The 26,257-nt window shown below is 43.0% G+C and overlaps 1 protein-coding gene across 3 annotated transcripts in view; it reads right to left on the bottom strand.

Moving 5' to 3' along the window:
* Window positions 1–1,141: 1,141 nt before the first annotated feature.
* CREG2 (cellular repressor of E1A stimulated genes 2) overlaps window positions 1,142–26,257 on the bottom strand; it is a 73,488-nt gene continuing 48,372 nt past the window's right edge. The window contains exons 4-5 of one of the 3 annotated variants that reach the window (XM_060027259.1): window positions 1,770–2,003; window positions 1,142–1,267 (exon numbers count right to left, since the gene is read on the bottom strand). In XM_060027259.1, coding sequence (XP_059883242.1) covers window positions 1,165–1,267; window positions 1,770–2,003 — 337 coding nt within the window. In that variant the 3' untranslated portion in view covers window positions 1,142–1,164. Of the gene's footprint in view, window positions 1,268–1,769; window positions 2,004–6,973; window positions 7,418–26,257 lie in introns of those variants that run through there. The other 2 variants (XM_060027262.1, XM_060027260.1) reach the window with 2 other exon arrangements.

Below are 26,257 nucleotides of genomic sequence, written 5' to 3'. Positions count from 1 at the left end.
CGAGGCCACCTCACCTAAGTCTCAAAGTCTTCCTGGGTTCAGCCCTGGAGGCTGTTCCCTGCCTTCCGCCTTCCTCTCCTCTGCCTCTGGAAACTTCCTCTAACCGCTGGCTCTCTCACCGTACTGTGTGCTCATCGCCTGAGGAAGCTGTTGCAAGAATTTCCTGGGTCTCACCCTCAAAGACCCTGATTCCAGAGACCAGGTGGGACCCATGGATTCACATTTCTAGCAAGCACACAGCTCCTCAGGGACCACTCTTCGTGGAACACTGGTGAGGACCGCTTCAAAGGGTGGAAGAGCCTTAGAACAGCTTCTGTTGTCTGTTCTGCAAAGCCTTCTGAGGCAAAGGAAAACCAAGCCCTGGACCTGCTTGAGCTGAGGAGGGTGTGGGGTGATGTGGGCATAGAGAGGAGAACAAACAAACTAGTATTTCAAAATAGATATTGGCAATTTGAAATTAGGTTCTGCGACTAAAGCATCACTTATGGGGGGCGTGGGATGTATTGGGAGATTGGGATTGACATATAGACACTATTGATACTAGGTATAAAACAGATAACTAATGAGAACCTGCTGTATAGCACAGGGAACTCTACTCAATGCTCTGCGGTGACCTAAATGGGAAGGAAATCCAAAACAGAGGGGATATATATATACGTATAACTGATTCACTTTGCTGTACAGTAGACACTAATACAACATTGTAAAGCAACTGTACTCCAATAAAAATTAAAAAAAAAGCATCACTTATCTGATTTCTGTGTGGATTATACACATGTCGGAATTCTGTTGAGATTCAAAAAAAAAGTTTCTAAAGAAGCTTAAAACCCCTTTTCCTAGACAAAGGACCTTCTTGACGGCAGGGGCTGTGGCTTTTGGATTTGTATACCCAGATAATCATGATGATGGATGAATGAATGAATAAACAACAGCTTACTAAAAATTTAAAAGACATATTCACTTTGACACAACCCAAGTATGTCTAAAAAAGGACTTGAATGGAAATCACATAATTGTTAATAGTAGTTGTTTTTGTGGTCGGTACTACTGTAAGTGAATTTTCTAAATTTAGATTGATTTCACTATGATTTTTAAAACTCTGTCCTCTATTTTAGACATTTTCTTTAATGCACTTGCTTGACTTTATTGGTAGTAAAATAAATATTACAAGCTTAAATGAAACCTGGGTTGCCAAGTCTGCAACGTCTTCCTGGTTCGGTTTGGGGTGTGTAGGAGTGCGTTGAGGAAGGAGCACAGGGCTTGACCCCTGGAGGAACAAAGGACAGAGCTTTGCTAGGCTCCCTGGGGCGTGTGTCAAAGGCTCTGCCCGACTGACCCCAGGTGGGTGGTAGAGGCCCTGGAGGCGCCTGCCCCAGGGCGAACTTCTATGGGATGCTACTCAAAGCAGAAAATCCCAGGTGGCTCCTGAGAAGAAGAGATCTCTCTAGGCTCCTCTGAGTCTAAATCTATAAGCCACAGTGGCTCCGGAATGGCTCTCATATGGGTCAGGGGTGCCTTGGGACCTTTCTCCACTTGTCAATCACTATTTGAAATAAGTGATTGAATGAAATGAAAAAGCCCATAAATACGGCACTGAAGCATCGAGGCAGGTAATCGGGCAAAGTTGGTCATTAGGCCACTGACTAGAACATTATCGAACATCCTTTCCAGGGACTGACTCAAATTATAATTGGATCCAGGCCTGGGCATCCTTTATACAGTAGCCTGGTTTGTTTGTTTGTGTGTTTGTTTTTTAACCTACTAACTACCTCTTCAGTCTTCTGAACGCTGCCAGCATTAAGAGATGATGCATAGGGCTTCCCTGGTGGCGCAGTGGTTGAAGAGTCCACCTGCCGATGCAGGGGACGCAGGTTCGTGCCCCGGTCCGGGAGGATCCCACATGCCGCGGAGCGGCTGGGCCCGTGAGCCATGGCCGCTGAGCCTGCGTGTCCGGAGCCTGTGCTCCACAACAGGAGAGGCCACAGCAGTGAGAGGCCCGCTTACTGCAAAAAAAAAAAAAAAAAAAGAGATGATGGATAAAACCTGACTCCATTCTCCAAAAGATTTCTGTGATGAATTTTCAGGAAGATTTCTGCAGGCATTTCTGGGGTTCCTGCTATCTGTGATGCTAATTTCAGCCTTCTCCCTTTGGAAATGTCAAGTTGTCTGTAACACATTAGGTCTTCACTGTCCAGAAAAAAAATACAGTGTGAGTCACGCATGTAAATATGAATTTTTTTCGTAGCCACATTTAAAAAGTAAAAAGAAACAGGTGAAATTAATTTTAATAATATATTTTACTCAGCCTAATACACTCACAATATTTCAACATATAATCAATATTAAAATAACTGAGATTGTTTACATCTTTCTGGTACTAAGTCTTTGGAATACAGTGTGTGTTTTATACTTCTACCCCATCTTAATTAGGACTAGCCACATTTCAAGTGCTCAGTAGCTAAATGTGGCTCGTGGCTATTTTATTGGGCTGTGTAGGACCAGGTAAATACAAATAGATTTCCTGAGACATTGCTATTGTGTCCAGCAAGAACATGGTATTTGGTGCTTGTTGATGGGCTCCAAACACAACTGTGTCTTAATGACTCACACGGGGTCTTAAAAGGTCTTTCCTGACATTTGCTCAATCAAGGTTCTTTCTCAAGGACCAAGGATCTTAGGTCTCAGGAATTTTATGTACCTAGTAGCTCCTGCTTTCAAACTATACTTCAATAAATTAAAAAAAAAGATTCTCTAATAAATATTCCTAAATGGATCAATAGAAACTTTGCCTTACTACCATCTGAAAATTTAGCACCAGTATATGAAACAGTTTACCAGATGATGAAAAATTATGAGGTTGGATATTTACCAAACAATTGTATAAACCTTTTTTACCCTACTGAAAAAAGCAGGCTACAGCATCCCACAAACTTAATAAATACACAGATTTGTAAATGGTTGCTAAAAGCTCATAAACAGGGGTGTGTGTAAGGCTTTGCCTGCTGGTGCAGGCCGTAATTTGTAAGTTCTTAAGTGCATACCTAGTACTGGGTCATCCAGTAATTACAGCTTGTGTTAGCAGAGCCTGTTATACAATGTCATAGCTCATCATGGTGAGAAAGTCTTCCATTTCCTCAAGTTTGTGGGTTGCACTGCTCTTCTGGAAACAAATAATACATTTGTTCATTTATACTTATATAATGAGGGGTCCTTTTGAGGACATTTAAAAGAAGAGGCAAGGTTCTTCGACTCTCCTTCATTAATCCTATTTAGATAATCACTTGTACGTTTAGAGGGGAACCTAAGAACAAAATAAAGAAATAAAAGGCGGCATATGACAGACTCACTCACCAAAATTCAAAATGTTCTATCTCCTTCCTTAATTTTCAGTTTGTCTTTGGAAATATGTATTTTTGGACAGGCAAATAAATAGAGCACCATTTTGTTGATAACTGTTATATTTGTCTTTCTAAGAATTTTTCTGTTTCATTTAGTTATCTATGTTGACATATAATTGTTCATAATATTCTCTTATAATTCCTTTTATTTCTGTAAGGTCAGCAATAATGTCCCTTCTCATTCCTGATTTAGTAATTTGAGCTCTTTTGTCAGTCTAACTGAAGGTCTGTCAATTTTGTTTGTCTTTTCAAAAAGCCAATTTTTGGTTGCATTGATTTTCTCTATTATTTTTTCTATTCTCTATCTCATTTATTTCTGCTCTAAGGTCCATTACATATTACTTTCTGCTTGCTTTGGGTTTAGTTTGCTCATTTTTTCTAGTTTCTTAAGGTGAAAGTTTAGGTTATTGCTTTGAGATCATTCTTCTTTTTTAATAAAGGCACTTACAGCCATAAATTTCCCTCTAGGCACTGCTCTACCTGCATCCTGTAAGTTTGAGTATGTTTTATTTTTCATTTTCATTCATTTCAAAGTATTTTCTACTTTTTCCTTGTTTTTTATTCTTTGACCCATAGGTTATTTAGAAGTGAGTTGCCTAATTTCCACATATTTGTGAATTTCCCAAATTTACTTCTTTTTTTTTAAAATTCAAACAACACTTTTTTAAAAAATTAATTAATTAATTAATTTTGGCTGTGTTGGGTCTTTGTTGCTGCGCATGGGCTTTCTCGGGTTGTGGCGAGTGGGGGTTACTCTTTGTTGTGGTGCGCGGGCTTCTCATTGCGGTGGCTTCTCTTGTTGTGGAGCATGGGCTCTAGGCGCACAGGCTTCAGTAGTTGCAGCACGTGGGCTCAGTAGTTGTGGCTCGCATGCTCTAGAGCGCAGGCTCAGTAGTTGTGGCACATGGGCTTAGTTGCTCCTCGGCATGTGGGATCTTCCCGGACCAGGGCTTGAACCCATGTACCCTGTGTTGGCAGGCGGATTCTTAACCACTGCGCCACCAGGGAAGCCCCCAAATTTACTTCTGTTACGATTTCTAATTTAATTCCACTGTGTGTGGGGAACATACTTTATATGATTTCAATTAAGTTTAAACTTAAACTTATTGAGAAGTTTAAAACAAAAGTGTTCTTTCATTTCAGTCTAAAGGACCCTCTTCAAATTTCTTGTAAAGCAGGTTTGCTGAAAAATGCATTCTCCTAATTTTTTGTTTGTTTATCTGGGAATGTCTTAATTGCTCCTACATTTTTTTTTTTTTTTTTTTGCGATATGTGGGCCTCTCACTGTTGTGGCCTCTCCCGTTGTGGAGCACAGGCTCCGGACGCGCAGGCTCAGCGGCCCTGCGTCATGGGCCCAGCCGCTCCGCGGCATGTGGGATCTTCCCGGGCCGGGGCACGAACCCGTGTCCCCTGCATCGGCAGGCGGACTCTCAACCACTGCGCCACCAGGGAAGCCCTGCTCCTACATTTTTTTGAAGTATAGTTTTTCTGAATATAGAGTCCTTGGTCTGTTGATGACTGGTCTGAGATTCTCTTAAGTGCCTTGAACCATTAAGTCTCCTAGCTTTGCTTAAGGGTTCTGTGTGCACATCAGGGCATGTTTTCAATGTTCCAGAAGGCCGTTTACAATTCTGCCTTAATTTTCCCTTCTGGGTTGTACAGAGCCTCAAGGTTCTCATACGTGAGAGATCAGGGCCTTCTCGGTCTTTCCTGAGCATGCACACGGTTCTGCACAGGCCTATGCCTTTAGATTCCCAAGACTATTTTGGAGGTTTTCAAAGTCCCTATGGACATTTCATTATTCAGCTTTTCAAGTTTTTTGGTCAGCGTCTCATTTGCCCCAGCTATTAGTACTACTTTAGGTAGCTGACAAATTTAAAAATGGCTGGTTATTTTCAATAAATGCCCCTGGGGAAAGGCTATTCTCACTGAACAAGCTCTGAATTAGGTCAAATAAAGATAAACTCTTGTGAGTGTTTCCAGGGAACTTCCAGACAGGTCAAATAATGCAGTTCTCTGGGAATGGGGCATTATTGGGGGCTCTGAGCCCATTATGATAGACTGGGTTGGTTGCCAGACTACTGGTTTTCATGGTTAACACAATTGCAAGGCTGTTGGTTTTAAAGGCTGCTGTGGAGCTGGAAAGAGGTGGGTGGAGGAAGGGCAGTTACAACACCGCAAAGCTTGCTGTTCTCACCGAGATTCAGCCGTTTTTCTTGAATTAATGCTTCTTGGATTGTTGCAAGCCTTCGCTTAAATTCCAGAGGTCTGAAAAGTTGATTTTGACCATTTTCTGGTGGTGTTTTTATTGCTTTTGTGGAGATGTAAGCTTGCAGAGGTCCTTAATCTGCTAATCCAGAAGTTTTCTTTCTCTGTGTATTATATTTGATATACTTACCTTCATGTTAAGTTGCCAAGGTGAAAGACTCTATATCAAGAAGCAATGAAAAAAATTACAGGAAACTAATACAGATAGATAGGAACTAGCAGGTGACACTAAGTGAAAAGTATTTAGTGCGTCAATAAGATTACTGGTAATGACTTTTAATAGAGAAGAGTAAGACTGCCCAGTGACCAGAGTACTTATTCATTTAAAATATGTATTGGAAGGTACTGTGACCCAGGGCAGTACTACCAGGAGTGTGGTCTGTGGTCTGGTGCCAGTCAGTGAGCTGTTTGTTGATGGTCTGCCACAGGACAAGGGACTTCTTCCAGAGGGTAAATCAATCTACTGTTCCCTTTATCAAAAAAAAGTCTTGGGGGCTTCCCTGGTGGCGCAGTGGTTCAGAGTCCGCCTGCCGATGCAGGGGACACGGGTTCGTGCCCCGGTCTGGGAAGATCCCACATGCCACGGAGCGGCTGGGCCCGTGACGCAGGGCCGCTGAGCCTGTGCGTCCGGAGCCTGTGCTCCACAACGGGAGAGGCCACAACAGTGAGAGGCCCGCGTACTGCAGCCAATGCAGGGCACGTGGGTTCGAGCCCTGGTCTGGGAAGATCCCACATGTTGCAGAGCAACTAAGCCCGTACACCACAGCTACTGAGCCTGTGTTCTAGAGCCCACGAGCCACAACTACTGGATCTTCAAACCACAACTACTGAAGCCCAAGCACCCTAGAGCCCATGCTCAGCAACAAGAGAAGCCTCCGCAATGAGAAGTCCATGCACCACAACGAAGAGTAGCCCTCACTCGTCACGACTAGAGAAAGCTTGCGTGCAGCAATGAAGGTCAACGCAGTCAAAAAAAAAAAAAAAAAGTCTTGATATAGAAAGAAAAAATTCAGCTGAACTGAGCAGTGTTCTTAGTGATGGGAACCATACTTTGTATGAGGCACCGTATGGGGAGATGCAAAGATAGGTCAAACATAAGCCTACTTACAATTGAGGAGCAGAGGTAAGCGCACATTTTTCTATGTCTTGTTACTAGGTAAATTGTAATAGGTTCCAGAGAAGCTCCAAACAAGAAGAGAGCTTCCTAATGGAAAAATCTGGCAATGCTTCAAGGAAGCAGTGAATATGAACTAAAATTTGAATGATGGTGAAAAAAATTTTTAGGGAGAAAAATAATTTTTCCAGCTTTATTGAGGCATAAGTGACAAGTCAAAACTGATATACGTAAGGTATATAGCATGATGATCCAATATACATTGTGAAATAATTACCATGGTCAAGTCAGAACATCAGTCATCTCACATAAGTACCATTTTATTATTATTTTATGATTTTTTAATATAAATTTATTTATTTTTATTTTTGGCTGCATTTGGGTCCTCATTGCTGCACGTGGGCTTTTCTCTAGTTGTGGCGAGCAAGAGCTACTCTTTGTTGTGGTGCACGGGCTTCTCATTGTTGTGGCTTCCCTTGCTGTGGAGCACAGGCTGAAGGTGCACGGGCTTCAGTAGCTGTGGCACGTGGGCTCAGTAGCTGCGGCGCACAGGCTTAGCTGCTCCACGGCACGTGGGATCTTCCCAGACCAGGGCTCGAACCCATGTCCCCAGCGTTGACAGGTGGATTCCTAACCACTGTGCCACCAGGGAAGCCCCAAGTGCCATTTTAAAAGCAATTTTCAAGAATACAATACAGTATTATTAACTATTTTCACCATGTTGTACATTAGATCCCCAGAACTTATTTACCTTATAACTGAGAGTTTGTACTCTTTGACCAACATCTCCCTATTCCCCTACCCCTCAGCCCCTAGCAACCACTATACTCCTCTCTGCTTGCATGAGATCAACTTTTTTACATTTCAAATATAAGTGATACCATATAGTTTGTCTTTCAGTACCTGGTTTATTTTACTTATCATAATGTCCTCCAGCTTCATCTATGTTGTCACAAGTGGCAAGATTTTCTTCTTTTTTAATGGATGAACTACATGTATTCCTTATCCATTCACCTATTGACAGACACTTAGGTTGTATCCATATCTTAGTTATTGTGAGTAGTGTTGAATGTGATGAAGCTATCTCTTCAAGGTATGGATTTCATTTCCTTTGGGTATATAACCAGAAAGGGGATTGCTAGATTGTATGATAGTTCTATTTTCAATTTTTTGAGGAACCTCCATAATATTTTCCATAGTGGCTGTACCAGTTTACATTCCCACCAACAGGGTTCTCTTTTCTCCACATCCTTCCCATCACTTATCTCTTGCCTTTTTTTTTTTTTTTTCTGCCTTGCCCTGTGGCATGCAGGATCTTAGTTTCCCCACCAGGGACTGAACGCGTGCCCCCTGCGGTGGAAGTGCGGAGTCCTAACCACTGGACCACCATGGAATTCCCTTGCCTTTTTAAAAAAAAAAATTATTTTATTTCTTTATTTTTGGCTGTGTTGGGTCTTTGTTGCTGCATGAAGGCTTTCTCTAGTTGTGGTGAGCAAGGGCTACTCTTTGTTGCAGTGCGCGGGCTTCTCATTGCTGTGGGTTCTCTTGTTGCGGAGCACAGGCTCTAGGCACATGGGCTTCAGTAGTTGTGGCTCGTGGGCTCTACAGCACAGGCTCAGTAGTTGTGGTGCACGGGCTTAGTTGCTCCACAGCATGTGGGATCTTTCTGGACCAGGGCTCGAACCCACGTCCCCTGCATTGGCAGGCAGATTCTTAACCACTGCGCCACCAGGGAAGCCCCTCCCTTCTCTTTTTGATAATAGTAATTCTAACAGGTGTGAGGTAATATTTCACTGTGGTTTTGACTTGCATTTCCCTGATGATTAATCTTTTCACGCACCTATTGACCATTTGTATGTCTTCTTGGAAAAATGTCTGTTTGGGTCCTCCGCCATTGTTTAATTGGGTTACGAATGATGATTAAGATTTTGATGGGCTTGATAGGGTAAAACGATAAGACATTTGAGGAAGGACACAGTATAAGCAAAGGTTTGGAGTCCAGTAAGTAGTCAGTTTTGAATGGAAAATAGGGTATAGAAGTTAGAATGAGGTAAGGTCAGAAAGTATTTGAAGCCATATTAGAAAGGACTTGGATTCCATACCATGGAGTTTATCCTTCACTTGGTGGACAATAGGGACCTACTGATATTTTTTGGACCAGGAAGTGACATGATCCTGCCTTGATTTAAAAGATTAACTTCATATCTTTGGAGGAACGGGCGTCTTAAAAGGAAGAGACTAGTCTGGAGCCTGTGCTCCGCAACAAGAGAGGCCATGATAGTGAGAGGCCCACGCACCGCCATGAAGAGTGGCCCCCGCTTGCCACAACTGGAGAAAGCCCTCGCACAGAAACGAAGACCCAACACAGCCAAAAATAAATAAATAAATAATTTTTTTTTAAAAAAAAAAAGGAAGAGACTAGAGTGAGGGAGACTAGCTAGGATGCTATTTAAATAATGAGACCACTATGATGGACTGAACAAGGGTGTTGGCACTGGGATCTGAGAGGAATGACAGTGTATAACGAGTTATGATTGAGGCAGCATTTATAGGTCTTAAAAACTGCTCAAATATGAACACCAAGGGAAAGAAAGGGTGCTTGGAAGGACGACGGTGTCAAACCAAGGTAAAGAAAGCAGCAGGAAGAACTGGTTTGGTGGGACAAGGATGAATCGGCTTGGATTGAGTTGAAGGTGCCTGGCAAGCCATTCAAGTAGAAATGTGCACTGGCGATGTAGGTCAGCAGCTGGAGAGAGAGGTGAGGTCTAGTGATCCTAATCTGAGAGGTGACAGCACAGAGATGATTAGGGAGCCATGAGGTTTGAGATGCCCAGCGAGGGAAACTATTTCAAGAGAGAAGGTAGAGAACCTCGGGGGAAGAAGGAGTAGTGGTTGGGAAGGGCAAGAGAATGAAGAAACATTGAAAGGAAGAAGACCCCCAAGGATACTACTGACTGAAATACTGGGGGCTTGTAAGTATATACCACTTTAAATCATTTGAGGAGAAGCAAGACTGGTAATGCTAAGGAGTAGTAGGATTGAGGGAAGCATTTTCTTTCTTGGGGTGGGGTAGATGGGAATGTTTGTAGACTGAGGAGAAGGAACCAGGGATAAGTATAGATGGAGGATGGAGGTTAGGAGTGGTTGATGGATCAAGTCTGCAAAAAGTCACAAAAAGGATGGGATTGAAGTAGAGGAGGAACCTTTGAAGAAAGGAGGTATGTGTCTTTCCTCAACACAGGGGAGAAGGATGAAATGGGAAGTGTGGATACAGAGACATTTTGATGCACACAGGCAGGAAGCTGAAGGCATTCTCAGTTGGCAGCTCACACTTCTCAAGAGAATAGAAAGTGAGGTCACCAGACCCCAGGATGGGGCAGGTGTTGGGTTTTGAGAATAAGGGAAAGGATTGAAGTAGCTGCTGGGGAATGAGGTACAGAGTCCACCAGACATGGGTAAATAGATTTCTGAAGACCACTGGGAGCCCAATGGCATCTAAATCCAAGAATGTGTGGTAGAACCAGTTGGCATGATCATCCATGTGGGGGTCCCTGGAGGGCGAAGTAAAGAAAGCAGAGAGTGGGGTCTTCTAGAGATATAATCTAGCCCATTTTCTATGTATTTTACATTATCACTGCAGGTGAAGAGCAGGTTCATGCCTTACTCAGCACTGTAGTCCTAATACCCAGTGCAATTACCATGCTCATACTTCATAAATATTTATTGAACAAATAAGTGCAACAAGATAAAAATTCTTATTAAATGGCTACCACACAGCGGAAGGAGAGAAGCAGTGTTGTTACTAAGGCTGAGTCAGTGCCCTGTCAGCAGCTGTCCTATCTCCACTTGCCAGAGAGAAGACGACAGAACCTCGGCTTCCTTTCCTCTACAGAAACTTCCCACGCCTTCTCATGGCATCACAGAGATCCAGAAAATTCCCTCACCCTCCTTTCTTTTGTCCTCAGGCTTACCTTGCAGTATTGCTCTCTAATTTGGCTTCTCCAGATCTAATAGTTCTAATAGCAAGACCACGATCATGGTTTACTACAAATATTTTATCTTCTTTTAACATTAATAAATTAGCATGATGGCTTACAAACCAGTCTTGTGTGAATGCAATGCATGGGAAACATATTAATTCACGGATGAGTTAATAAAACAAGTTCTAAAGCTGCAACGCTGGGCATCAACATCGGCATCAGAGGCAATTTATTGTAATTAAACTTCTTCCAGAAAAAACTTTTTATGCTGCTGAGACTGAAGTCAGGAAATATAGAATTTAGGAGGAGATTGGCTAAGAAGGCAGAGTAGAAAGACCCTGAGCTCACCTCCTCTCACGAGCACAACAAAATCACAACTATCTGCAAAATAACCATCGATGAAATTGACCAGAACCTACCAGAAAAGATCTTCTGCAACTAAAGACATAAAGAAGGAACCACAACCAGATGGGTAAGAGGAGCAGACTTGTGATATAATCAAGTCCCATACCCCCAGGTTGGTGGCCCATAAATGGAGAACAGTTATATTGCAGGGGTTCCCCCACAAGAGTGGGAGTCCTGAGCGCCAGGTCTGGCTCCCCAGCCCAGGGGTCCTGCAATGGGGAAGACGAGCCCCCAGAGCATTCAGCTTTGAAGGCCAGTGGGGCTTAATTTCAGGAGTCCAAAAGCACTGGGGAAGACTTCACTCCTAAAGGGCGCACACAAAATCCTATACACACTGGGACCCAGGGGAAAAGCAGTAATTTGATAGAAGCCTGGGCCAGACCTACCTGCTGGTCTTGGAGAGTCTCCTGGAGAGGCAAGGAGTGGCTGTGACTCATTCTGGGGACATAGACACCGGTGGAAGCCATATTTGGGAGCTGGTGGCTACCATCTTGGGATCTTCACTCTAGCTCATTAGCCCAAGACCTGGCTCCCCCAACAGCCTACAGTTGCCAGTGCTGGGATACCTCAGGCCAAACAACTAACTGGGTGGGGACACAGCCCCACCCATCAGCAGACACACTGCCCTAAATCTTCCTTAGCCCACAGCCACCTCTAGACATGGCCCTGCCAACTAGAAGGCCAAGGCCCAGCTCCACCCACCAGTGGGTTGGCACCTGCCCTGCCCTCCAGGAAGCCCGCACAAGCCTCCAGACTAGCCCCACCCACCAGGGGGCAGACACCAGATACAAGAAAACCACAATCCCAGCCTGCGGACCCAGCCAGCCTGCAGCAGGCCAGACCCTACCCTAGGACCAGCTGGGCCCCAGCCCAGTTCACTAGGAGGCCAACACAACCTTCAGGACACTCCAGACCCCATGCCCACCTGGGTCAGGAACCGGCCCCCTCACCAAAACTGATACGACACCAGCTCTGAGGTCCCTGAGTCCTGCAGCGAGACTTGGCTCTGCCCGCCAACAGTCCGGCAGTAACTTCAGGTGCCGACTCACCCACCAGTGGGAGGGCAACAGGCCTGGAGTCTTCTGGTCCCTGACTCCGCCCTCCAGGGAGCCAGCACTAGCCCTGGGCCCCAGCTGGGGCTCTGCAGTCATCTGCTTCGTGACCAAGCCCTGCAGCAGCCAGCAGTGTCTGCACAAGGCAGGGCCTGACAAGCAACTGGGCTAGGGGCCAACCAAGACTACACGACCACCCACATAGCCAGCCCACCACAACAGAAGGACCCACGCATCCCTCTGAGGGGAGATCCCTAGAGCAAACAGCTTGGGTGATGAGAGGGGAGTGCGATGTTGGGACGCATAGGATGTCTCCTATAGGAGGCCACTTCTCCAAAGATGAGAAGCATTACTAACTCTACTACATACAGAAAAGTACAAATAGCGACTTAGACAAAATGAGGTGGCTGAGGAACATGTTCCAGACAAAGGAACAAGATAAAACCCCAGAAGAAGAACTAAGTGAAGTGGAGATAGGCAATCTACGCAAGAAAGAGTTCAGAGTAATGATTGTAAAGATGATCGAACTGCTTGAGAGAAGAATGGATGCCCAGTGTGAGAAGTTAGACGTTTTTTTTTTTTTTTTTTTTGGGACGTGGGCCTCTCACTGCTGTGGCCTCTCCCATTGCGGAGCACAGGCTCTGGACGCGCAGGCTCAGCGGCCATGGCTCATGGGCCCAGCTGCTCCACGGCATGTGGGATCTTCCCGGACCGGGGCATGAACCTGTGTCTCCTGCATCGGCAGGTGGACTCTCAACCACTGCGCCACCAGGGAAGCCCAGAAGTTAGAAGTTTTAAACAAAAGCTTAGAAAATATAAAGAACAACCAAACAGAGATGTAGAATACAATAACTGAAATGAAAAATACACTAGAAGGAATAACAGTAGACTAAATGATACAGAACAGATCAGTGAGCTCAAGACAGAGTAGTGGAAATCACTGCTGATGAACAGAAAAAAGAAAAAAGAATGAAAAGAAAGGAGGACAGTTTAAGAAACCTCTGGGACAACATCAAGCACACCAATATTCACATTTTAGGGGTCCCAGAAGGAGAAGAGGGAGAGAAAGGGGCTGAGAACACATTTTAAGACATAATAGCTGAAAACTTTCCTAACCTGGGAAAGGAAACAGTCACCCAAGTCCAGAAAGCACAGAGAATCCCATACAGGATTAACTCAAAGAGGAACACACCAAGACACATTGTAATTAAAATGACAAAAATTAAAGATAGAGAATATTAAAAGTAGCAGGGGAAAAACAACAAATAACATATAAGGGAACTCCCATAAGTCTGTCAGCTGATTTTTCAGCAGAAGCTCTGCAGGCCAGAAGGGAGTGGCACACTATTTTTAAAGTGATGAAAGGGAAAAACCTACAATCAAGAATACTCTACCCAGCAAGGCTCTCCTTCAGATTTGATGGAGTGATGAAAAGCTTTAAAGTAAAGCAAAACTAAAAGAGTTCAGCACCATGAAACTAGCTTTACAACAAATGTTAAAGGAACTTCTCTACGTAAAAGAGAAAAGGCCAGAAATAGAAATAAGAAAATTATGAAATGAAAAAGCTCACCAGAAAAAGCAAACATACCATAAAGGGAGGAAATCATCCACACACAAAACTAATAGGGAGGTTAAAAGACAAAAGTAAAATCACCTATATCCACAATAAGCAGTTAAGGGATACACAAAACAATTAAATGTAAAATGTGATATCAAAAACAGTAATCGTGGGGCTTCCCTGGTAGCTCAGTGGCTGAGAGTCCGCCTGCCGATGCAGAGGACATGGGTTCGTGCCCTGGTCCGGGAAGATCCCACATGCCGCAGAGCGGCTGGGCCTGTGAGCCATGGCCGCTGAGCCTGCACGTCCGGAGCCTGTGCCCCACAACGGGAGAGGTCACAACAGTGAGAGGCCCGCGTAACGCAAAAAAAAAAAAAAAAAAAAAAGCTTTTGAGAATTGGGAGGCTGATGGTATAAATTGTGGTCTGAGTCCAAAGACCGTGAAAACCACAAACACCAATGTTCAGAAGCAGGGGAAGAGGAATGTCCCAGCTCAAGAAAAGAGAGAAATTTCACCCCCTCCCCCTTTTTGTCCTATTCAGACCTCCAGTGGCTTGCAGGATGCCCACTTGCATCCGCGAGGGCGCTCTTCTTTACTCAGTCTATGAATTCAAATGCTAATCTCTTCTGGAAACACTGTCACAAACACTCAGAAACAATGCTTACCTAGCTCTCTAGTCACCTTTTAACCCGATCAAGTTGACGCATTAAATTAACCATGACATGCAGGTTTCCTCTTCGTCATTTAACTGATGAGGAGACAAAGGGACTGTCTCAGCGAATTAAGATTTGATTGGGGGGGGCATATCCCTGACTAGGCCACTGAGCCAAGTGTAGTGGACATCTGTTGGGTATGCCTGCCCAGGGCCCATTTTCTGTTCTTCTGCCAGGAGCACCACGATTTTTTTGTGGAACTAGCCTTTTATTCTGGACACAGTCTTGATTGGAATGTCACTGGAGATGCTTCCCCCCTCTCACTCAAGGATTGGTAAGGAATTCAACTTAGTCCAAAAGGGGGCTCTCTTCCAGATCCTGAATTGGAAGAGCACAAAGCTGGAAAGGGTTGGAGAACATTTGTTCAGAGGCCAGGACTCTGAAGAGACCTTCCCTTGGCGCCTGCACCAGACTTCCAGCTGCTCTGTGTCGATCCTTCAGAAGCCAGCAACTTTGACTTCCTTCCAAGTCTGTGGCCACCCCTGAAGCTTACCAACTCTTTCCTTTGCTGAAGTTAAGCAGAAGTGGTTTCCACTGATTCCACTGTATTCTATCTTTCAGGAGATTCCCTTAAAGACAAAATCAGAAAGGGTGGCAAGGAAACACTGAAGTTTATCCCCACACAAGTGGAGCACACCGTTCTCTTTAAAAGCACAGTCGGACTTCCCTGGTGGTTAAGAATCTGCCTGCTCATAGAGGGAACTTTCCTCAACATAATAAAGGCCATATATGACAAACCCACAGCCAACATCGTCCTCAATGGTGAAAAACTGAAAGCATTTCCACTAAGATCAGGAACAAGACAAGGTTGCCCACTCTCACCACTCTTATTCAACATAGTTTTGGAAGTTTTAGCCACAGCAATCAGAGAAGAAAAAGAAATAAAAGGAATCCAAATCGGAAAAGAAGAAGTAAAGCTGTCAGTGTTTGCAGATGACATGATACTATACATAGAGAATCCTAAAGATGCTCCCAGAAAACTACTAGAGCTAATCAATGAATTTGGTAAAGTAGCAGGATACAAAATTAATGAACAGAAATCTCTGGCATTCCTATACACTAATGATGAAAAATCTGAAAGTGAAATCAAGAAAACACTCCCATTTACCACTGCAACAAAAAGAATAAAATATCTAGGAATAAACCTACCTAAGGAGACAAAAGACCTGTACGCAGAAAATTATAAGACACTGATGAAAGAAATTAAAGATGATACAAAGAGATGGGAAGATATACCATGTTCTTAGATTGGAAGAATCAACATTGTGAAAATGACTCTACTACCCAAAGCAATCTACAGATTCAATGCAATCCCTATCAAACTACCACTGGCATTTTTCACAGAACAAGAACAAAAAATTTCACAATTTGTATGGAAACACAAAAGACCCCGAATAGCCAAAGCAATCTTGAGAACGAAAAACGGAGCTGGAGGAATTAGGCTTCCTGACCATGGACTATACTACAAAGCTACAGTAATCAAGGCAGTATGGTACTGGCACAAAAACAGAAATATAGATCAATGGAACAGGATAGAAAGCCCAGAGATAAACCCATGCACATATGGTCACCTTATCTTTGATAAAGGAGGCAGGAATGTACAGTGGTGAAAGGACAGCCTCTTCAATAAGTGGTGCTGGGAAAACTGGACACGTACATGTAAAAGTATGAGATTAGATCACTCCCTAACACCATACACAAAAATAAGCTCAAAATGGATTAAAGACCTAAATGTAATGCCAGAAACTATCAAACTCTTAGAGGAAAACATAGGCAGAACACTCTATGACATAAATCACAGCAAGGTCCTTTTTGACCCACCTCCTAGAGAAATGGAAATAAAACCAAAAATAAACAAATGGGACCTAATGAAACATCAAAGCTTTTGCACAGCAAAGGAAACCATAAACAAAACCAAAAGACAACCCTCAGAATGGGAGAAAATATTTGCAACTGACAAAGGATTAATCTCCAAAATTTACAAGCAGCTCATGCAGCTCAATAACAAAAAAACAAACAACCCAATCCAAAAACGGACAGAAGACCTAAATAGACATTTCTCCAAAGAAGATATACAGATTGCCAACAAACACATGAAAGAATGCTCAACATCATTAATCATAGGAGAAATGCAAATAAAAACTACAATGAGATATCATCTCACAACAGTCAGAATGGCCATCATCAAAAAATCTAGAAACAATAAATGCTGGAGATGGTGTGGAGAAAAGGGAACCCTCTTGCACTGCTGATGGGAATGTGAATTGGTACAGCCACTAGGGTCAGGATTGCCTGACCCTAAGGCTCCTTCCCCACTCTCAAATTTTCTCTCTTTCTGTGTGAAATTGTGGGTAGAAAATAGAATGTAAGAATAACAAACATTTCCTCTGTGTTCACTATGTGCCAGGTCCTATTCTACACACTTCATTTGTATTAACTCATTTAATCCTCACAACAACCAGCCTCTATGACAGAGGCCCCGTTGGGGCACGGGCTTTATTTTATTCACTGTTGTATCCACTCTGGGCTTGGCATAAAGTATATGATCAATAAGTGTTAGAGCAGATGAACAAACAAGTGAAATAAAAAATCCATGAATGAATAGAAAGGGGAGAGAGACCAATTGCCTCCAAATCGAATTCTATGGTCTTCTGACCTTCTTGCAGTTCATTTGGGCTCTCATTACTTCTCAGGTAAGCTCTAGTGTTTTAAGGAAATTCTTGAATTAGTTCCTCTTTTTTTTCAGCTGCTGTGAAGATATGACTTCTGAATCTTTCTTCTTTCACTTTTTCTTCTTTCAAGTAGCACCAATAACTGAGCCCAATGGTGCAAGTACTTAGATGACAATCGGACATCATTTTTAACATATTAATTAATTAATGTATTTATGGCTGAGTTGGGTCGTTGTTGCTGCGCACGGGCTTTCTCTAGTTGTGGCGAGCGGGGGCTACTCTTCGTTGCGGTGCGCGGGCTTCTCACTGCGGTGGCTTCTCTTGTTGCGCAGCACGGGCTCTAGGCGCGTGGGCTTCAGTAGTTGTGGCTCACGGGCTCTAGAGCACAGGCTCAGTAGATGTGGCGCACGGGCTTAGTTACTCCACGGCATGCGGGATCTTCCCGGACTAGGGCTCGAACCCGTGTCCCCTACCTTGGCAGGCGGATTCTTAACCACTGCACCACCAGGGAAGCCCGGACATCATTTTCTTGACCCGTACTTAGATAAGAAAGGCTCTAAGGGTTCCAAGATGGTATGTTACTGCCCACATCACTCAGGTTTAATGGGGAGTTTTCTATGACCAGTTCACTGAGGAAAAGCACAAACAAGCTTGGGCTTAGTTGATGGTATGCTGGCATCAGCTCAAGGGGACAGCTGCAGCACTGTGGCTTCAACCAGGAGGGTGTCCGAAGGACAACAGGCGAGGAAACTCCTGGGCAGATCCACCTGGATGGAGCGATGGCCAAAGAGGTGGTCTACATTGGTTCATGGACAATAGTTAATGGTTTCCAGGAAAGAAGGTTTCATTCGCTCCTTTGGGAATGAACCTCACCTGAACTGCTAACTGAGATGAAAAGAAACATGAGATGGATAGAGGAAGAAGGGAGTTATGGATATCAACTGTGGCTTTGTGACCCGTGATATAACAGGAGCTACAGAAGTTATTATCTTTTCCTCCCTGCTTGCTGCTCATTTGTTCATCTGCATTAACCCCAAATTTCCCTCTTCCTTTCCTCTATTGTGTTATATGAGGAGTACTGGTGGCGATTAACGTTATAATTTGGTCTTTGGGTTACAGAACATCCAGGCAGGAATTAATATCACCCAGAGTGGGATACAGTGGCTGATGGGACTTTAAATCTCCTCTTTTCAGGGAGAGACTGTGAGTATCTTTATTTGTACAAAGTGGGCTTGCATCTTGTAAGGGCGACGCATGAGGTTTGTTGGTGGTGAATAGATGTTTAAATGTGTGTTGAAGTGTGTAGATGTCGAGTAGTGGAAGGGGTGAACTAGGCCAATTATCGACCAATTGTTTCTTAAATCCACAATGTCTCTTTTCTACTTGGTTCTGTCGTGTCGAGGCTGGGGATCTGCAAACTCTCTTGGAGTGTGGGATCTGGGGGTCCCGGGCTCTCTTGCTAGATGACTTCCTGTTATCTTCTGCCAGCAGGAGGCACTGATGGGAGATCCTAGGAGAGGAGAAGGAGAGAAACTCTGCTCCTTCAACAGATGAGATTCCGTAAGTATTCAAGAGTGTTTACGCTCAAGTTAATGGAAGAATAAGAAACCATATTGTCAGCTTTTCCAGATATTTGGATCTTATATTTGAAGTTGGTAACTGACTGAAGTATTGCAAGACCAAATTACATTGTATTAAAAAATACAAACATCAGTATGTAATCACTATCGCTAATGTCACTAATGTCACTAACAAATTTACCCTGGAAATTCTGACTGCTCTCTCTTGAAAAGCCTGTGGAACACTATCCTCCGCGTAGGTCACTGGGCATTCCTGATTTATTAAAATGTGTAAAGAGAGCATGCATTTTTCTCAGTGGTAACATTAGGAACCCCTTTGATCTCTGTTGACTGTTTAGCTGAAGGGATTTGGATATCTTTGTTGTCATCAGAAAAGACAAAGAGTTGTCACTGTTAATAGCTCTTTGCTCTTTAGCTAAAATGATGGAGTCTTTATAGGAATCATGTATGAATACTTGGTGAGTAATTCTGTGTCTTAAAGATATGTGAAAATAAATTAAAAAGTAATTTTTTGGTTGCACAATATTGAGAATGTACTAAATGCCACTGAATTGCACACTTTCAAATGGTTAATTCTGTGATATGTGGATTTTACTTCAATTTTATTTCTCTTAAAGTATCTGTTTTTTGCAGTGAAACACTTCTTTGGCTAAAGTTTTCACCTAGATTCAAGGATGTTTAAAAGATTTCGCATTGCCTGCTTCAGTTTAAACTTATGCTGAGACTCATTTCATAGTTCTTAGGTTTTGGGTAGCTTTGTTTTCAGTGAAGCTCATGAGTTTTAATCATTTTATAGATGAAACATGATGTGGAGGACTTGTTTGCACTGGCCATTTAAACCAACTATTTCAAGAGGATGCAAATACTTGAGAAAAACACAAAGATGTCTCAGGATGCTTTCTTATGCATGCTCAGAAAATTACCAATTTTAAATTTGCATGAAATCATTAAAAAGGAATTTTGGAAAAAAAAACTAAACTGTGCAAGAATTTGTTAAGATAGTTATAATGAAATATTATGACATGAATGCAAATAGTTCTGAAGCTTTTGCTCTTTATTAATTGTATTTTTCAGTTCCTGTCTCTGCGAATAGAAGATTGTTCTTTTTACGAAGTAAAGCCATTTAGAGGCCCCACAGGAACATAATGTCCAACGAAATTAGCATTGTTCTTCTTCATATGTTGTTGAAAATTTTTCTAATGTCAAATTATGAGGACTATCATTGTAAGTTTGTTTGGAAAATTTAAGTTTTATATATTGGCAGCATATACCCTTTGTTTCTTATATTTTTATCTTTAATTTAGATATCAAGTTTCAAAATATATAGCACTTTAAAATAATTAATTAATGAATGTTTGGCTGCGTTGGGTCTTCGTTGCTGCACGCGGGCTTTCTCTAGTTGTGGCGAGCAGGGGGCTACTCTTCTTTGCTGCGCACGGGCTTCTCATTGCGGTGGCTCCTCTTGTTGCGGAGCACGGGCTCTAGAGCGCAGGCTCAGTAGTTGTGGCACGCGGGCTTTAGTAGTTGTGGCGCATGGGCTTAGTTGCTCTGCGGCATGTGGGATCTTCCCGGACCGGGGCACGAACCCGCGTCCCCTGCATTGGCAGGCGGATTCTTAACCCTATAGCACTTTCTTGGCTTTGATCGAAAACCATATTTCCTTAATAGTGATGGCAATTTTTATCAAGAAAAGCTCTTTTTATTGTCTGTGGGAGGGAGGGTCTATATCAGACTTTCTCTCATTTCTCCCCATTTTTACTGCTTAGGTCTCTGACATAAAGAATAAAAATCAATTAACATTATTATTATTATTATTATTATTATTATTATTATTATTTTTTCGGTACGCGGGCCTCTCACTGCTGTGGCCTCTCCCGTTGCGGAGCACAGGCTCCGGACGCGCAGGCTCAGCGGCCATGGCTCACGGGCCCAGCCGCTCCGCGGCATGTGGGATCTTCCCGGACCGGGGCACGAACCCGTGTCCCCTGCTTCGGCAGGCGGACTCTCAACCACTGCGCCACCAGGGAAGCCCCAACATTATTATTTTAAAAAAACTTCCAAGGTCACCTCCTTTCATTGAATGAGCAAGGTCCAAGTCATTCATGTAACTGAGTTTTGTTTTTAACTGTATCCGATTCGTCACATTTTACTAATTTTTCACGGGAGCTAATTTGTCATGAATATGTACTGTATTCGTTTCCTATTACTGCTGTAACAAATTACCACAGATTTACTGGCTTGAAACATCACGTATTATTGTCTTAAAGTTCTGGAGGTTAGAAGACTGACATGGTTCTCAAAAATCAGGGTGTCAGAGGTACGCTCCTCTGTGGAGGCTCTGAGGAGAACAGCAGAGTGGAAACCCTCCTAATTCATGGCACATTGAACAGAGTACTCAGGAGATTATTACCTCAGTAATGGAGTAATTAACTTTCGACTAAAGGCTGTTCCATGTTATCAACTTAAAAAAAAATTGAAAGAATCACACTGTTTCTAAATAACTTCATCCCAGAACAAAGCTTAATAATATTTACAGGAATACAAAAATATCTAGCACCCAAGAAGATATAATATTCACTTAAAAATCCCAGTATTCTGGTGGTATTCAATCAAAAATTGCAAAGCATGCAACGGAGCTGGAAAACATGACCCAGAGTGAGGAGAAAAATAAATCAATAGAAACAGACCCAGAGATGACCAGATGATAGAACTAATAGACAAAGCAAACAGCTAATATAACTGTTTAATATGTCCAAGAAGGAGAAGACTGAATCTGTTCCGTAGAGACAAGGAAGATATAAAAAAGACACAAATGGAAATTGTATAGATAAACAATACACTGGATGGAATTAATAGCAGATTAGACACTGCAGGAAAAAAAAAAAAAGGCGTAAGTACAAAGGTGACCACCAGAACAAAAACATGAACCTTCCTAAATACCAAACATATTTAAATAAACAAGAGAAAAGAATGCACATCTTGTAGAAAAAGAAGCACAGCAAATACAATACACATCATTATAAAATATTACAACAGAATTGAGACCAAACATATCAGTTATGTCAATAAATGCGAGTGGGCTTAACTCACTAAAAGAATAAGACTTTGGGTAACAAAACTAGACCCCAAATAATAATTGTTTCCCTGGTGCAAACAAGAAACATACTGAAACATATTTTTAGTTTTTCTAAAAAGATAGACAAAGGTATATCAGACTAGTGGAAAAATGAAAGGAAGAGAAACATAGAAGAGATCAAGACCGAGCTTTTTTCTTATACTTACTTATTTTGTGTTAACTGAATTTTTAACTTTTCAAGTTGACCAATGGACATATAAAGTTGCTCTGTATTTGTACATGGCTACACTCCCTTTGTGATGTCCTGATAGACTGTAATAATTAGAGCTATTACTTAAAAAACAGTTATGATACGCCAGGCACAGTGCTAAGAGGGTTTTACTTACGCATCTCGTTTAATCTTCAAAACAATCTTATGGCATTTACGTGTTATTATTCTCAGCTTACTATTGAGAAAATGAAGGGTCAGAGAACTTAGGTTATCCGAGGTCATACACTTGTAAGTGGCGTAGCCTGTCCTCAAGCTCGTCTGTTTGAGTCCATTGCCCTGGCCTCAGTCAGTACACACTGCCTTATCTTTTATTAAGTCCTGATGAGGTGTTTGAAAAATACTGACAGGTTCCTAGAAGGCATGATAAATTTTATGTCACATATAAAAATACCATTTGCTTTAGAAAAGACTTTAAAAGGTCTTTCCTCTTTACCTTTTCTATTTTTAATAAAGAAAACCTATCAGAAGAAAGGGGCTGATTTACATGAACCAACCACTGCAACAGAAGTTACTGTATAAAGTAGAAGGTTACCCCAGGACCCTAAATGAATGACAACACTTTATATATGTATATTTCTATCTATATATTTCCCACTTAGTGTTTCTCTGGTCACATAATGAGCAGTTAAGTGATATGTTTCCTAAAATAATTTAATGTTATTATAAACTTGCTCTCCTTTGAACTGAACAAGTTCCATGAGTTGTGGATCCCAACATGAAGTGTATTTGTATTCTAGACCTGAGGGGCATGAATACACGGATGTACTAGGACACTGAGGACAACAGCAGTGAAAGCTTTCACAGGGCTGCATTCATATTAACTTAATTTAAATAGATAATATCTCCATTCACATAGGAATAGTAGCAACTTTATTTTTCACTGGATTTAAATTCCCTAAAAATTTTAGCAACATGCATGAGAATTTCTGGCCTCAGAAACTGTGTGAGATAATAAATATTGTGTTAAGCTGCTAAGTTTTGGGAAAATTTGTTACACAGTAACAGATAACTAAAACACTGAGATACAATCTACGTCAGCTGAGTAGACGATACAGAAATTGCTGGTCGCCACGGCAGGACATCCTAAAACTTACCGAGTCGTTCTAATTAAATCAGTAGATAATAAATTGTTGGAGACAGAATGTCTCATGGCTTATAGAACAGTACCTTGAAATATAGCTTCGACAGTGATATTAAGCATTTACCCATCACTGTCTCATAGGGAGAGAACCACTAAATCTGGTTATGGAACCAAGCAGAACCCTCCCCCACTCCCCAAGTACAAAGGCCCCTCCATGTCGCCTGCTTCTTGTTTATAGAAAAGCTGAGTCTCAAAAGAGCAGGCTGAAGCCACTAATGATTAGGAAAACTGGGTCACAGACTCAGTGTCTGATACATGTTCCCGAGTTGTTTTATAGATACTGTAACTGCCACCAGAGGGAGAAGCCAACTGCATGATGACCAGACTGCAGCCGTGACACAAGCTGCTCCACCTTGAGCAACACTGAGTCTATTGAGCACAATTCCAGGAACCGGCCTTCAGACAATGGGATTAACACTATTGCTCATAATAATCTATATCTCGGTGGGCATCAAAATAATTGTCGCTTGTTTTACACATATACGTAAGTGGGCAACTAAAACTGTCAGAAAAGAGATGCTTCAAACTCATTTGATATCTTCCACGCTAAGACCTCGACACTTTCTCAGCATGAAGAAGTTACAGAAGCCAGACCTTCATCCCTAATTCCACGGCAATGGAATAACATCTGATGGGGGAGGGGATTTGTAAGCAGCTCTTTGATGGAAACTGCCCTCAGCAGGAAAACCCTTTTCTTGTCAATTTAGCGAAGCTATATTGTAACTAACTTTTCACCAGGCACCAGCATGCTCTACTCATCTCCGGCCCTAGCAAATCTTTTGATCACACAATACTTCACCTACTCTGTCGGTTCTTTCCGTCGATCAAAGAAGTAGAAACGAAGAATAAGTAATTCACAGATGACCAGATCTCTTCCCTAGCTTCCCCTTCAGTAATCTCATGAACAAATTGTGTGAACACGACAGCATCTGAAGAAAGAGCACAAGAAGTCAACAAGCCTACGAGTCTGACCCCCTATCTCGATGATTAACTGAGATGACTTCCCCTTTGCCCTTTAAAATTTTCACGGCTGAGCAGACTCCTGGGAGATGATTTTGGGGGGACTCTGAGTCCACCACCTCGTCAGATCGCCAGCATTCTGATTAAAAGCAGCTTTCGTTTCTACCAAATTCTGCCTCTCTCAGGTATGAATTTTTGAGCAGCAAACAGCCAGATCTGAGTTGGGTAACAGTTATAAGGGAAAGTTGGCTGCATTCTCTGCTGGGGAATAAAGACGATCTTGTTTGCCTGTCTCTGAATTTGGGTGAATAACTCCTTCCAATCCATTCTACTCTTTTGCTCTGTGTGTATGCTCATGAAACAACTCTGAATAATAATTCAGCTTCCCTGGTGGCTGGGAAGGAGGGTGGGGCACCCTGATTGTGCAGTGGAAACATTTGGGCCTGTGGAGGCTGATGTCCTAGTGACACCGAGCAGGGCCCTATGGGCTCCTGGGCACGAAAGCCTTTCCGTGTCCCCCACTTCTGGATTACAGGAAATAGGCTTCATTCAGCCTCCAGGACCTTCCCTGAGTTCCAAGGGCAGGTTCAAACAGTTGCTAATCAGGGAGAGGAGGGGATGCAGAGACCAGGGAGGAGCAGTCAGGAAACAATAGTGCAGCCTTGGGGCAGGGTCCTGGTTCCCCTCAGGGGATGCACATAACGGAAAAGGGGGGTTGGGAGAAATTGGGAGACTGGGTTGACATATATGCACTATTGATACTATATATAAAATAGATAACTAATGAGAACCTAGCACAGGGAATTCTACTCAGTGCTCTGTGGTGACCTACGTGGGAAGGAAATCCAAAAAAGAGGGGATATAGGTACACGTATGGCTGATTCACTTTGTTGTACAGTAGAAACTAACACAACATTGTGGAACAACTATACTCCAATAAAAATTAATTATAAAAAAAAGAAAGGGGGCTTCCATGGTGGCGCAGTGGTTGAGAGTCCGCCTGCCGATGCAGGGGACGCGGGTTCGTGCCCCGGTCCGGGAGGATCCCACATGCCGTGGAGCGGCTGGGCCCATGAGCCATGGCCACTGAGCCTGCGCGTCCGGAGCCTGTGCTCGCAACGGGCGAGGCCACAACAGTGAGAGGCCCGCGTACCGCACAAAAAAAAAAAAAAAAAAAAAAAGAAAGGGATACACACAACAATATCTTTGAGCCGTTTTGCAGATACTGAAACCCCCTCCAGGTGGGAGAAGTTAACTGTCTGCCGCCCACGAGCACGGAGACCCCAGACCGGTTGGAACAAGAAGGTTGATGATGCCGACTCCCGATGACCTCACCACCAGCCAATCAGAAGAGTGTCCACGAGCTGACCACGCCCTGCTCCTTGAACACTATAAGACTCCTCACGACCCCCTCCAGAGCAGGACACACAGTCTTGAGGGCACGAGCTTGCTGTGGCCCCCTTTGCCTGGCAAAGCAATACAGCTATTGTTTTCTAGTTCACCCCAAACTCTGTCTCTGAGATTTAATTCAGTGTTGGGGTGCAGAAGCCAGATTCAGCTTCACGAGCTCACTCAGCCAAAGGCATGAGGACAAGCGCCAAGTCCAGCAAGGTCAGGTTTATCGGCCCCTGGAAAGGGAGCCTGCATTCCAGCAGAGCCTGGGCATTTCACCAAAGAAAGAAAGAGATAAGGTTATTATGTGATATGGGGGAAGGGAGTTTAGGTAAAATTTTAATGAAGCCATGTTTGGATAGCCTCAAGGCAAACAGGGGTCAGCTTTGGGTCTAAACTGCGAAGTGAATTCAGGGTCCTGTTTCTTGGAAATGACAAGTTAAGATATCAATACAGAGTCTTTTCTAGAACGTCCTATGTCTGGAGCCTGCTTCTGCTTTGGAAATCGAGGCTGCTTCTCTATGTTAAAGACATAGATCTTCATGGGAATTCCCTGGCGGTCCAGTGGTTAGAACTCCGTGCTTCTACTGCAGGGGGCATGGGTTTGATCCCTGGTCAGGGAACTAAGATCTCACAAGCCTATTGGCCAAAAAAAAAAAAAAAAAGACATAGATCT

This window comes from Delphinus delphis, chromosome 12 (genome assembly GCF_949987515.2).
Source record: "Delphinus delphis chromosome 12, mDelDel1.2, whole genome shotgun sequence".
Lineage (NCBI taxonomy): Eukaryota > Metazoa > Chordata > Mammalia > Artiodactyla > Delphinidae > Delphinus > Delphinus delphis.
The sequence above is the reverse complement of the archived record's forward strand: the minus strand, read 5'-3'. Positions and strand labels throughout refer to the sequence as shown.